The sequence below is a fragment of the Salminus brasiliensis genome, chromosome 1 (genome assembly GCF_030463535.1).
Source record: "Salminus brasiliensis chromosome 1, fSalBra1.hap2, whole genome shotgun sequence".
Lineage (NCBI taxonomy): Eukaryota > Metazoa > Chordata > Actinopteri > Characiformes > Bryconidae > Salminus > Salminus brasiliensis.
The window spans coordinates 56,003,877-56,018,217 of NC_132878.1; the positions used below are offsets into that span (position 1 = coordinate 56,003,877).

At 43.1% G+C, this 14,341-nt stretch overlaps 2 protein-coding genes across 3 annotated transcripts in view; one reads left to right on the forward strand and one right to left on the reverse strand.

Annotated features, from left to right (window-relative positions):
- snx17 (sorting nexin 17) overlaps nt 1-10,019 on the reverse strand; it is a 31,333-nt gene extending 21,314 nt beyond the window's left edge. For both annotated transcript variants that reach the window (XM_072682725.1, XM_072682724.1), the window contains exons 1-4: nt 9,237-10,019; nt 4,828-4,902; nt 1,827-1,944; nt 458-522 (exon numbers count right to left, since the gene is read on the reverse strand). In XM_072682725.1, coding sequence (XP_072538826.1) covers nt 458-522; nt 1,827-1,944; nt 4,828-4,902; nt 9,237-9,296 — 318 coding nt within the window. In that variant the 5' untranslated portion in view covers nt 9,297-10,019. The remainder of the gene's footprint in view (nt 1-457; nt 523-1,826; nt 1,945-4,827; nt 4,903-9,236) is intronic.
- Nucleotides 10,020-11,074: 1,055 nt separating this feature from the next.
- Nucleotides 11,075-13,631, forward strand: atraid (all-trans retinoic acid-induced differentiation factor). Its single transcript, XM_072696500.1, has 7 exons — nt 11,075-11,229; nt 11,429-11,580; nt 11,737-11,805; nt 11,988-12,059; nt 12,171-12,292; nt 12,383-12,483; nt 12,705-13,631. The coding sequence occupies exons 1-7, from the start codon at nt 11,125-11,127 to the stop codon at nt 12,807-12,809; spliced, it is 726 nt and encodes a 241-aa protein (XP_072552601.1). The 5' UTR covers nt 11,075-11,124; the 3' UTR covers nt 12,810-13,631.
- The last annotated feature ends 710 nt before the right edge of the window (nt 13,632-14,341 follow it).

The window sequence follows — 14,341 nt, forward strand, 5'->3', positions numbered from 1 at the left end:
AGCATGACAGCATTAAGGAACTGCATTCACTAAAATAACAAATGTGAACACCAATTTGTCCTCATTTCATACTGACATATGTGTGATACGTAATATAAAAACATAAATCTCGCTGACAACAAGGGGTAAAAAAGAAGAAATGTGTTATTAGCCCCAAGCTAGCATCTCAGTCAATAGTTCATCTAGTCTAAAAAGATTTTAATGAAGAAAAGTAGAAAATCTGAACAGTTTTCTATGCAACAAGTGAATTACTACTATATATCTACCACATATTTAAATAAAAAGATCTGTACAAGCAACCTTAAGGACACAGGAAATGTAGTGACTTAGTGGACATGCCTCCAGCATTTAGGGAACAGAAAACTGCCCATCTGAAAAGATGCCCTAGAATAGCTCTCTATGCAAGCATCATATGTTACATCATACTTCAATTACAGCTTCAAAAAGCAGAGTGTACCTGTTGAGCTTTTCTCAAAAAGCTGTTGAACATCTCACTAGCTCCCAGTAGGGGATCCTGACGCACTGTAGGGGAGGAAAAGAAAGAAAATAAAAAATATAATAATAAAAAGAAGTGTCAAATTATGGCAGAAAGGAATACTGTAACATTAACCCCACACTCACACACACTCACACACACTCACACACACTCACACACACTCACACACACTTTAGATGACATTCATTAACAGGTTCAGTCTGGAGCAAAACCTCCATACAGTGACTTACAGAATAATCAGCTGAATTATATACATGACGTTCTTATATTAATATGTTACTTGAAGGTCAATCATGTGTATGCTTTATTGTGACATATTTCCAGGACCTGAGAAAGTCCATAATTCCATATCCATAATTTTATTTTATTTTTTCTAATTAAAGCTTAGCCAAATTTCATTGACTAGTGACGTTCATGTTACTTCTCACAAAGCACGTCTCTTTCCACTGTAAATAAATAAATGAAAAAAAAGAAAGGTTTGGATGAAGGGGGAGGGCTGGATAAACTCAAATGTTTATTGACATTCTCATTATAGCACGCTGGCTATCAGCAGCCCCCGAAAGCCCACACAGCGTTTTTGCGTAAACAAACAATTTATTCACTCTGAACAGCTTGTGTGTTTGAGGTGTTTAATTTTCCATAACCGCGTTAAACCATGATGTAACTGCGAGAGTGGCCGGCCAAGAACAGTCTGTGTGCTCGCAGACTATGAGCAAATACGCTCAACAAGGCTTAGCTTGTTCGGCGGAATGTGCCAGAACTGGAATGGATTTGAACAAACGGCTCATGGTGCTGCCAGTCCAAACGATTCCCTTTTTTCCCCCTCCTCCCCTTTTCCCCTTTGTACGCGGCTAACGCAACCTCTGACCTGCTAAAACCAACTCTAGATTAGGTCAAGCCGTGTCAAGCCAAGATACTTTAAAGCCATGAATTAATTCAAAAAGGATCACCACGCAAACTTCAACCAAATGCTCTTGTGAAGAGCAGATGATGTCAGAGAGGTGAGGTGAAGGCGACGAACCTCATCCTGCCCGGAGAAGAACACTTCACTTCACATGACTCACACCTTCAGAGGCTTTCTTTTCTCTTTCCCCCCCCCCTCCCTGTGCCCAACCCTACCCTGGTTCTGCTCCAACAGCCTGGCACACCAGGACAGCCTGCCCTGGCTACGTGTCACAGGGACAGCAGAGTTCAGACAAGGTTAGCTTTAAAAACAGCTGACCTTTCCAGAACAGAAGAAGTCCAAGGAACATTTAGGCTGTAGACTAGACGGGAGGGGGGGGGGGGCAACTGAGGTTAGGAAAGCAAAGTACAGTCATGTTCCACTCACCCGCCTGCATGTACTTCTCCAACTGTTCTCTCCGCTGCTCCACCTCCGCTGGCGTCAGGGTGAAAATCTTCTTTGGGGGGAAGGCGGGCACCACATTGTTTCCATACTCTTTCTTTATCTGTTCAAACAAACAAACAAAAAGGTAGAGGAGGGTATGAGTGTGTATAAGGTTTGCTTTAACTCCTTAAACCCTGTACATAGGCCCACACCACCTCATAACTACATCACGGAGTCACAGCCCCCAAAATAGAACCCTGTGGGACTGTGTTGTAGTTTCTAGGGTAGGATTAATAACAGAAAAATAAACATAGGATTCAAGGGGTTAAACGAACATAATTCACTTTTCCTTTGTAAGCTATAACAAACGGTCACCAAAATATTACAGCTTCTAACCACAACTTCCAATTCTGCAGGAAATAACTGCTAAAGGGGAAATTAATGCTGACTAGTTTGCCCTTTTGCACAATGCAATATTCTTCTGCTTTTTTGTAGTAGGGAATCTCTCAGGAACAAAACTCAAATCATAAAACTTAATGCTCAGGATTTCTGCACAGAACTTTGTGGAGATGGTTCTAGAGGACATGGCCAAGCTCAATAGACACTCGCAGAAGGTGAAAGTCAACCAGTCAGCCATCAGTATTCACAACATCACATACAAAGGGGAAAAACACCTAATCTCCTGGAGGTAACTGGATTTGGGGGCAATCAGCAACACCTTTAGCCAGGGCATCTGATCTCGCTAGGCTTCCTAAGCCCCGTTACCTAGCAACAGCAGCTGCCAGACCTGAAAACATGGCGCTGCCGGCAGAATCACTAAAAAGTTTTCTCCACTGAACAACAAAATCACTGCAGGTTCTTAGAAAATTTACAGTGACAGGGTATTTCTAAAGGAAGTCATTAAAGGAAATATGACACGAATTGTGCTTCACAACAGTGCACATAAAAAATAAATAAATAAATACATACGGATATATGCTGTATATCAGTAATATTCTAATTATCACGGCTCACCACCCTACACACAAAATACAACAGCTTGTAAGGAAATGAGTGACGAGAGGAGAACTGAGTTAATGTTTAGAAAAGGTCAACTTTACTTTAGCTAAGCCGGTCATGATAACTATTTTTTTGGAAGATAAACTGTCCCTAAAATAAATGCAATAAACAAAACTGTCATTTTAGGACTGTTTAATGTCACTGATATGATAATATTATAATAGCACATGTACTGTATTTTGTTCCGCAGTTCGTACCACTTCTCAAAAAATGTCCAAATGTTTGTGGAGAGAGAGAGAGAGAGAAAGAAACCTGAACCTACAGCCACCAAGCCTAATGCCAGACATGGGTTAGAGGGGTATAAAGCTGAGCTGTGCAGCTGTGGAACAGCAGGCTTGGGTGGTACACCGGTAATACTGTATAACAAAGTATTTAAAAAATGTTGATGGTATCTCAAACTTACAACATGTCAAATGTCTGTTCTGTGTCTATCTAGAATTTATCTAGGACAAAAAAAAAAACAAGCCCACAGGAGTTAGGAGTTTAGGGGCGTCGAGAGCTAAAACAAACCTGAATGAAGCAGTCTAATAAATGTGCCTGAAAACAGTGGAAAACACTCCTAAGACCACTCACTCTGTGTTGTGCTCTCAGATATGAGGTGTTATCCTCTAAACGTGTGTGATTTGAGCCAGGGTTAGCGGGAACATGGTCTGTGCTGTGGTGGTTAGCCTGCTAGTTAACTTATCTAAGCCCAGATAGCCGGCTACGAGTCTAAACACGGCAGAACCGTTCTTATTTTGCCTTTCTGTTACTCCCAACACCAGTCGCTCGACTTCACTCTCTCAGACAAGTTTTTATCGTCAACACAGTTAGTCTACAGCAGCTGCACTGGGCTGACTAATACTTGGTGAAGCTGTAGCTGAACTAGATCCACAAAGGATCCAAAACCATGGGGAAAAAATCTTGAGGTCCAGCTTTCTGTCCAATCAATAGTCAGCAGTCGCTCGATCAGAGTCACTCTGATTTGCCACCACAATCGCCACCACATACATGCAAGGCCACCCACAGTATTATTTTGAGACAGTATAACGGTATGAAAAATGTGGCTAGTGTGCAATCCTAATTAGAACTGTGTTCTCTGGAACGATGGAGATCTAATATTTTTGGGATGCTGAGGTGGGGAGTTGGGGAGGTTGGGAGTTGGGGATGAGGATGAGGGGACGTGGATGTGGGGATGGGTATGAGGTGGGGAGTTGGGGATGGGCATGAGGTGGAGAGTTGGGCATGGGCATGAGGTGGAGAGTTGGGCATGGGCATGAGCATGAGGTGGGGAGTTGGGCATGGGCATGAGGTGGGGAGTTGGAGATGAGGGGGATGAGGTGGGGAGTTGGGGATGAGGTGGGGAGTTGGGGATGAGGTGGGGAGTTGGGGATGAGGTGGATGAGGTGGGGAGTTGGGGATGAGGTGGGGAGTTGGGGATGGGCATGAGGAGTTGGGGATGGGCATGAGGAGTTGGGGATGGGCATGAGGAGTTGGGGATGGGCATGAGGAGTTGGGGATGGGGATGGGGAATTGGGGAGTTCTGATACCAGATTTCCAAGTATCTGCCAAGACAAAGTACAGAGTACAAAGTCACAATACCAACGCTGACTTAAATACTCAATGGATGCCTATAAACCCTGATGTTTATAGTGTTCCACTTAGCAAAGACCAGCACCTGAGGTCCAAAGGGACATTTATTAGTGAATGGAATGCTTTTGACACAGCTTACGTTGTACATGTATACTGATCACCCAGAAGAGGAACATGAACCTAATTAAAACCCGTAACCCGTAAGTAGTAGGCATCAACACTGCCTTCCCAGTGAGTCCACGGGCAAGACTCCTGGCTTAAAATGTAAGTACTTTTCAAATCAATTCAGAAACTTTATAAAGATCTGTGTGAAATCTGCTCATAAAAAGAAATAATAAAAAAAATACATACAAAACCAATCTTCAGTGTTTACCTGTTCATGCAGGCCTAATAACTGGCTGTAGCGTACCCGGCAGTGCAGCACGCCGTTGACGTGGATGTTGTAGGCCTGTAGAAGAAAAAAGATAAAGATGAAATCAGATTCTCACACAAAAAGCTCACACAGACTGACAGGCGACAGGCATCAAAGCAGGCACTGCCGCAGAGCTCCAAGGACATCTAACGGCTACGAATTCGGCCTTTCTTTCTGCCACCCATTTAACGTCACATGCATAATTGAAAAGAGCAATCACACTTTTACAGCACAGTAATCCATCACAGAAAGGGGACACGCCATGTCAAAAGGATTCATGGTTACACTGTTACGACTGACGATCTGTAAAGAACGAGCTCTGAGCCGCTTCCATTATTACGCTAATCACTGACACAGAAATGGCAAACTGCAATGCCCAGCAATATTAGCTAAAAACGTCTTGACTATATGAGGGGGGGTTGTTTTATTTGAGCTAATGTCCACAACAGAACTGTAGATATATTTTTTTAAGCAATAATCTTCCAATACCGATATGGTTTTGATATCATCATGCATCCCTAATTGCGATGTTGAGAAACCTTCAGTGAATGAAAGTAGTGCCATACAGGTCTCCAAAAATTATGGTTAAAAAGCACAGACTACTCATGCGCTGGCCTTTTCTTCAAGCAGGCCGAACAATACGTATCAACTAACCATGAAAAACACTTCCCTAAGCTTCTTCGGTCAGACACCGGCCATGACACTGGCACTGGTTTCACTGTGATGTCTGCACCCACGCCAATACACACCACCAGGAACGTGCAGCAATCGTGTTAAGCCTCCACCTCCTCCACTCATCTATTTCTTATAGTAGGGGTGAGTAGGGGACGATCTCTGAATGTGCTTTGACTCTTCTGGCCAACATGGCGTTCCTTTATGGGGGCAAAAACACACCCTTTTCTCAAAGTTCCTGATCCAAGATGTTTAACTGGTTGCACTGGTGAACTTGGCCCATGACTGTAGCAAAAACAAACATAGATGACCTTTAACTTCCTCTAAAACACAACTGCAACCCACACCCCCGGCCATCCCCACCCCCTCACAAAAAGGAAAGGGGGGGGGGGGATTTCACAACCGAGATTGCGTAAAAAAAAGGATGGAATATGAATGGTCAAAATGTCAGCTGGCCTTATTCTTGTTTGCACAGAGTTGGATAAAGGATACAGGTGTAAATCTAAAACAACAGCATGTTTAAAAGAAGCGTGCTTGCACTGTGAACTTCCTGTAGTGCTGCTCACTCTGCATTTTTGCTTAGCTGAACTGTTCAGCTGTTCCTAAGAAGCAACTGCTGGCTCATCTTAATCTGAGCCAGATTTTTTTGTTTTTCTGACAAGCCATATTGTGGAATTCTGGGCTTTCCCCTGTACATATCTGCTGTTATGCAAATACCAAAAATTAATATGACAATTTAGGTTACATATACCCGAGTTAGCACTAAGTCATATAGCCCATAGCCCATAGCCCTTCAAGAGTACAACCAATACATCATCAAAGTAGCATCTCCCTGTGGCAGAATAAAGTTCAATTCCCCAGCCAGACCAGCGCATTACAAAGACCTAAACTGTACAGTCGCCTAACACGATTCAAGTGCAAGTTGCTCTGGATAAGAGTGTCATCCAAAAGCTGATCAACATTTTAACATTTAATTCACCATTTATTCCTTTGACCCAATCATCAAAATAGCCCCATTCCCCACATGGCCCCTTTTCACATCACTTTCCCTAGAAAGGGTAGGAAAAGTGTACACTCAAGTATTCAGGAAGCATGAGCCATCATAAAGTAAGGTTTTCGCCTGCACAGGAAGTCTGCCCTTCAGAACACATCCACCCACCCCCCTCCACCTCCCACAGTGGCTCCACTGCAAAGTGTGCACATTCTTGTGATCCGAATGGCTCCAAGGTACACCAGAAACTATTCTCCAAATCCAGAGTGAGCCAACTCTACGCTGCTTACGCCACCCTGCCCAACACAGGACCTGCTTACGCCACCCTGCCCAACACAGGACCCACTAACGCGCCAGTCAAACCAGAGCATTTCCGTCTACCGTCACGGTGCAAACGTCCAGAAGGGAAAGTTTACGGAGAGAGACAGAGCGTACGGGAGAGAAACGGAGCGCAGGAGAATTTCTGGCTGCCTTTCCGTTCCACGTTCCACAGACGTTGCACCTGGATGGACCGGGTCTGCTGTAAATTAAGAAGAAAAAGCAACCACCAAACTGACAGCAGCGTCAACAAACCCTTGCTCCACATTTCAGAAACAACATTTCAGAGTGCCACAAGAGCAGACGCAGCATGAGCACAGAGACACTGCTGGCTTTCAGTTAACATCCACACATCTGGTCTCAGACATTTCTTCCCCTCCCCAAGCGGCCTTGAAAGACTTATCTATTCCATAGAGATTTACGACCATCCCAACAGCGTCGGTGAAAGAGTTTCCTTCTGTGGTTTTAAGAACCAACAACTTCACACAATCGTGACGCTGGAAAAGGGAACGGGGCCCTACGTTAACTCCTTCATTTAGAAGGTCCTGTACGTGGGCCTACACTTCAGCTCCTCACACTCCTAACCATATATCTTACATAACGATTACACAGCAGTTATGGACTAGCCAGCCTCAGAATGAAAACAATGCTCCAACTGAAGCAGCTGTCCGTTGGCTTCTCCTATTTTATGTGTCAACAAACTCAACTGGTTTTCTGGAACCACCTTTCAAGGAACCACATTCTGTGGTCTGTGGTACTGACCATAGAGTTGGAGGGCAGCAGAAACACTGGAGTATACCTTCAATAACTGAATAACAGAACTTTAGCTTAGGGAGGTAATGCTGGCTTTGACTTTCGGGCAGTCTTAACTCTTTAATTCCAACGGCTAAATATGGACCACCACTACACTACTTGACCTGGACTGTGTTTTTCCAGACAACTTACAAGGCAATATCCAAGCTAAAGGACTATAACTATGACTAAGGACAAACTTTCTTAGCAATAACTGCAATACAGTGATCAAGAAGGCAGCACAGCCGAGGGGTGACCCATGGCTGGCTTTGTGGTGCAGTGTTGCCATTGCAGAATGAATGGAATAGACAGAGGTCTTAAGCAGCTGTGCTAGGTACAGGGTTCATGCACTTTCCATGACTTTTCAAGTACCAAAAACCTCCAAATTCCATCGTAATGTGTTTAGGGAAATGTTTAGTCCACGCTTCCCAGCTGAAAGACCGTCCAGGCTAGCTAGTTAACAACGTAATGCACATCCATAATACCATTGTCATATGAAAAATGGGCAGTGATTGGTCAAGTGAAAAATTACGTGACTATAAAAGTGTGTTTTATATTATTATAAAAAATATTGACAGGAGCTCTATATTTTATACAATATTTCCCATGAGTTTAAGCACTTTTTCCATTTTGTTATTTTTCCAAGGACTACTCAGTACTAGATTTAGCATGATTATTTTCCATGACTTTCCAGGACCCGTATGAAGCTCGTAGGTAGTACTGAAGAAAGCTTCTCGAAACAACTGTTCAACTCCATCATTGAGAAGAACCATTTCATCTTCTGTAAGATGGAAAACAACCAGTTTAAGGTTCTTTAAAGAGAGGGTTCAAAGGTTTCTTTGGATTGCCACGGCCCTATGTGCCTATACAACCCCTGCCTTTCCTAAAGAACATTCGGAGAACCAATTTTACGGCTTTTTTTTAAAACACACCTGCAAGAACACCTTTACATGGACTCGGGGTTCAGATACCTACAGCTGGCCAGGCCGCAGACAGTCCACCTCTGCTTCTTCCAGTTGTATTGATTGTGTTGGAGGAGGACACTACACCATTCATGTGAATGCTGAGGGTCTGAATGACCACCCCACCCCACCCCACCCCACCCAATCACATCATCATCATCATCATCACCCAGCTAGCTGTCCTGACACTGTCTGTGTACATGGTGAGTGACAACGCCAGGGTATGTTCTGGCTCATAGTAATAAGGTCGTGCGTGGGCAGTCTGAGGAGATCCAACTGTTCTGGGCGTTTTCATGGTTTGTGCTGCTGACATTTTGGTGCGGTTTATCTGATTTAAGCTGTTAAAGGACTTCATTCAGACCCTCGCGGCCAGCGCCACGGCCAGCGCCAGCGCACATAGGCTAAGTCAGAAGACCAATAATAACGGTTGCCATGGACAACAACGGTGCTGTTGGTCCCAAGACCTGAAGTTCTAGCCCAGTAGCTAGAACCTAGCTCGCGTGCTGTATTAGGGTTCCACGTTGAACGCCTGCGTAGGTTCTGGCTCCGTGACGATGCCTCCAGAGCATAAATCATTGCCATGCACTCGCAAAGTTAGCACGGGACACAGTCTGGCGGTCGTCGCTCTTACTCACCACATATGTAGATCCGTTTTCGCCGGACCGAACCTCCGTCTCAGGGATCGAGAAATGCATTTTCTTGAAGAAATGTGGCTCCGATGTATTTTCCCAGTAACAAGTAGCTAGCTAAATCCACAGAAAGTCAGTCCCGTGCTCCTGTCCTATCGCCGCCAGCTAGCTATAATTACCCGAGCCTCGTCCTTCAGCCCTGCTTTCACTGGTTAGTCTGGGCTCCTCCACCTCGGACCAGAGAGCTCCTTTGAGACCTGTCGTTGCCTCAGGCACCAGATAAAACTTATTTCACGTCAGGGACTAAACTTCTCCCATAAAACGTCTGAGCAGCAGCAGCAGCAGCAGCCATGTTGCAACTGGAGGTAATTCCACCTTCATTGTTGGCAATTTATCAGTCTGTCTCCTCAAATCTGCTCGTTCACTTCCTGGTAGAATTGGTGAACCTCTGGAGATCAGCAGCGAAAGCCCTTCCAGCGCAGGCAGAAACCCAAATAAACTTTTAGCTCAATCGCTCTGCATGGAAATGTGCAGTCTGCAAAACCCCCGTCTCAGTCTGCATTGGTACATACGAGTGAGGAAGCGAAAACAAACCAGGGCATTTCTAACGCTGGTCTGTTGAACACCCAGCCCACATATGCTGCCTCCCTAAAGCGATAAGAAAACAAGCAAACAAACAAACTGAACTGAACTGATCTGATCTGATCTGATCTGATCTGATCTGATCTCTCCAGATCTGCGACCTATTCTCTACCGAAGGTGGATATAATGCATGCAATGTGTGTCCACTAGCTTCTACAGGCATTGCAACAGTCCCTCGGCTCATACCAACGCCAAACGAGGGGGGGGGAGGCGTTTCGTATGGAATTGCGTCAAAACGTTTATTTCAGACGTTTGGACAAAATAGGGGACATGTTGCATGTCATCTAACATCACCACCGACATTTAAGAAAGCAAACAGAAACTGTATTTCAGTAGTTAAAAGTATATCTCGGAAATTAGCGAGGTCTTTCTCCACCTCCTGGTTTTAATGGTGTTTTCCGAGGAGTCTGCAGGGCAAATTAACATGCATTTCATTAAGAGGTCCTAAGTTGAGAAAGAGAGGAAACTAGCACTGCAATTTACTCTAATTAAATGTCGCTACAGTCTTGTGTGTTTATTAGCAGGGTGGTTATTTAGCTAAGACAGAGGGGAAAATCACCAGGGCTCATTCAAATATGCCACACTTCCGTTTGCCTTGCTCAGTTTGCAGTCGCAAGTACCTCAACTCACAATATAAAATGTATAACTTGTAAGATGTATGAAATACATCTCTAATAAAGATATATGACATTTAAGCCTTTAAACGTGTTCTTTAAATGATGTAATCAAATACCTATATATATATATATATATATATATATATATATATATATATATATATATATATATAAACTTTGTTAAGTATGTGAATTATTTTACAAGGTTGATGATTGAGGAAGATGGAATCGTATATTTTTCTTAAAAAAAAAATATATATATCAGCATTTATCTGAATAAAGCTAAGCAAAAATGCGACTTTAAAATAAATTGAGGGTGAAACTCAAATAGCCCCTTGCTCCCTACGTAGTGCGCTACGTCGGCCCAGAAAACAGCGGCACATGCACACGAACTGAGCTAAATGTGCCGGGCGAGATTCAGACACGTCTGTACAGTTTCCTATTTGACACTTAGTGCACACTTTTTGGGTGCAGAAGTCAGAGTTCATGACTCGCAAGGTTCACTACATAGGGGTTACCAGGCCGTTTGAGACGCAGCCTCAGGGACACAAAGAGCGCGCTGATTGGCTCAGCGTGAACGGGAGCTGAAGCGCTGAGAGTCACGGGGTGCATCACAAAGTCATGTGACTGAAAAGATGCCTGCTGGGGTCAGCTTTTTTACTCTGTCCGCTCTTTATTTATTTTGCGTATTTTTCATTTTATCCAGTGTCTACGTCTATTCTCAGCGGACCGACTCGCAGGTAGGACGGCGGAGGCGAGCGTGCGGATCGGGTACAGTGCAGCTGCAGCTCGGTGTTACAGCACTGTAACGCTGGAGCATGGCTGGGCTGTCACAGTCTGAGGGCTTGTGAAGAAGCAGCTTGAGTGTATCGTGAATAAATGTGTGGACACTTTGGCTGCTGTACACAACTGGGCTTCTGCTTGTGTGTCATTTCGCAGTTATGCCACATGTGCGAAGGAGTGGTGCAGAACGGCAGTGCTGTGTGGAGTTTCTGCCGGACAGCAGGCCGGATAGAAGGGCGATGCTGCCTCAAAGACAACAACAACAACAGCAGCAGCGGCAGCAGCAGCGATCAGGACAGCGTGTTTGGGTAGGAATGCAGCGCAGCAGCTTCTTCTTAAAGGGCTCATGTCACCAAATAGTGGCAAAAGCATTCATTTAATGCAGATGTAAAAATGTGGGAATGTGCCAGTGCCCGTTTAGGAATGTAGAAGTTCACATTCCTTACCTTTGGTTGTACTTTCAGGCTGGATTTATCCAACTGTTCTCTGAGTCATTTGGATGACCTCCACGAAGCATCAGCTGCAGTTATAATGTGAGCAATAATAATTATATATTATTATTTTTTATTATTATTATATATTAAGTGGCATAGGCTACTACAGAAAAGGTCTAGACATGTATAATAATGATATGTTTCAGCATTGTATGTTTAATATAATAAATGATCAAATGTAATATTCATGACCTAATCTCAGTTGTGCCCCCCCACCCCAGAGATCTCTCCAACAACCCTGTCTCCAATCTCAGTGATTTTGTATTTCAAGGTTTTAATCAACTGAGACATCTGTAAGTAACACTATCACCGACATATATCATATAGTGTCATATCATATTATTATTGTTGTAGGTGATCAAATATGTTAATCTCTTTATTTATTTATTTATTTTCTTTCTTAGTATAATGCCTATACAGCTGGAGTGTCCAGGGGGCAACACCTCGTGGGATAAAGTGGAGGTTAAAGGGAACACTCGACTCTGTTATGGACAGAGGAATGTCTGCAATCAGACAGGGCAAATGTGTAAGTCTGTTGAGCAGGTTATCTTTCAGTATTGCGCGTTTCTTCTCTTGACTTTTCAGAATAACTTTGCTCTCCTTTGTTCCTCTGTAGCTTGGGACTGCCCCGAGAATTCTCTCTGCATGCCTTACGGGCCGGGGTTCTTTGAGTGTAGCTGTGCCCAGAACTTTCATGGGTATAAATGCCTAAGAGAGGTAGGAATGTTCTATCTCTCACAATTCACAATTGTATATTGCTCTTATTATTCATGTCCTCTCACTGCAATCCAGAAAGTCATGCTCTAGAGAATACTGCTGCACCAAGTTTAGAGATGGTTGGAGTGTCCCTTTAAGGGGACAGTGTGGATACCAACACAGTATCTCGTAATCTTCTTCTTCTGCGACTAAGGCTAACTGGTTTCTTTGCTGAATTGCAGGGCCAGTTTCCCATGCTGGAGGTCATGGCAATATTGAGTGGATCCACAGTTGTCATTTCGGCATTATTATGGGTCACCCAAAGACGAAAAGCCAAAGGCATCTGAGTTGTGGCTCCTGGACTGTCAAATAGGTGGTAGACAACACTGTACAAAACACAGAATGACACAAGACCTGCAGCAAAATGTACTGAAAGCAAAGTTTACCATTTCAGTCATATTATCTTTATTTGTATTATCTTTTGTTCATTTTGTTGAAAGGGTGCTTCTAAGTGATCTGACTTTTTAAATTAAAAAGTTGATTTTTCACTGAGCAAAGAATCAGGCTAGGAAGCTAAAAGGTGCGTTTATCAGAGGTAAATCACCTATGACTTGTTGATTAATCTACACACTGGGAAGCCGCTACTATTTGATTGTGGGTTTGTACTGTAACATAACCTCCACTAAATCAGTGTAGCACCTGCAGTATTGCCCAGGGGTTTTAATACCGGACTGCACACATACACTATGTTTTGCACACAATTATTAGTATTTTTTGTGTTTGTTTGTTTAGGGCTTTTTTTTTTTTTTGCTTGTTTTCGCAGAATAGAACACAACACCCATGGCTACACTTCTATTGTACTTCTTATATAATAATGTATATATTGTACGAGTAAGCTTGTATAAACCAAATATGTTTACATACAGTTCAGAGCCTCACTGGATGGCCAGTGTTCAAAGACTGTCTTAAACTTTGCATCAGACTGTTGCGTAGATAGTAGAGAAACTTAGCAAGTAGGATTATAAACCATGTAAACAGTATTTTTCCTAACTATCTAAGTAGTCGTCCTCATGGGTGGTAGCTGTTTACATCACATTAAAATGAACTGAAATTAAAATATGTAAACTATATAAACTATTTTGAAATAAACGGTACAAAGTATAACAAAACACAGTTGTCATTTTTTCCTGCATGTTTGAGAGTACCTTTACATTAGCTTCTACTGCTGACCAAGCCTGTATGTACTAAAGTCTTCAAATTCTGCTGAAGTCATGCCTACCCCACTTTACTACTACATGTTGTGAGGATTTGACTACATATACCCACAACAGCATAAGTGCTGATGTTGGACTCCACTCCAGCTGATCCCATATGTATTAAATGGCATGTCATCACTCCAGAGAACGCTCCACAGCCCAATGCTGGGGGGACCTCTCTAGCCGATGCCTGGCATTGGGTATGGTGATCTTGGACTCATGTTCAGCTGCCTCAAAGTACCCCATTGTTTTGCCAGTGCTTTTTTGCTGAGATTACATAGGATCATCAGCAATAGGTGTACCTTAAAGTATCTGAATATATATTTCTGAACAGATGGTTTAGCTCTATGTTCTTTGCCATTATATCCCACTTTCATTTGTGAAACCAATTTAAAGGGCATAATTAATTCACGTGGGAAGGAATGTGTCTTATTACGCAATCTACACATTCAAATCATCATCTATGGGAGAGTTCAGCCTGACTGAGAACTGGCTTCAACAATCCTCATTAAAGCAGAAAAGTACAGACTTATATACACATGTATTTTTCCACAAACACAGGCTACGTTACAATATACTTTGTTGAAAACACAAGCATTTTAGTTTTGATGCCGTAGAAATAT

Excerpts from the sequence above, each read along its gene's own strand:
- atraid (XM_072696500.1), top strand. The coding sequence starts at position 11,125 with ATGCCTGCTGGGGTCAGCTTTTTTACTCTGTCCGCTCTTTATTTATTT. Across the intron at positions 12,293-12,382 it reads CAATCAGACAGGGCAAATGT|CTTGGGACTGCCCCGAGAAT; the intron begins GTAAGTCTGTTG and ends GTTCCTCTGTAG. Across the intron at positions 12,484-12,704 it reads GGTATAAATGCCTAAGAGAG|GGCCAGTTTCCCATGCTGGA; the intron begins GTAGGAATGTTC and ends GCTGAATTGCAG.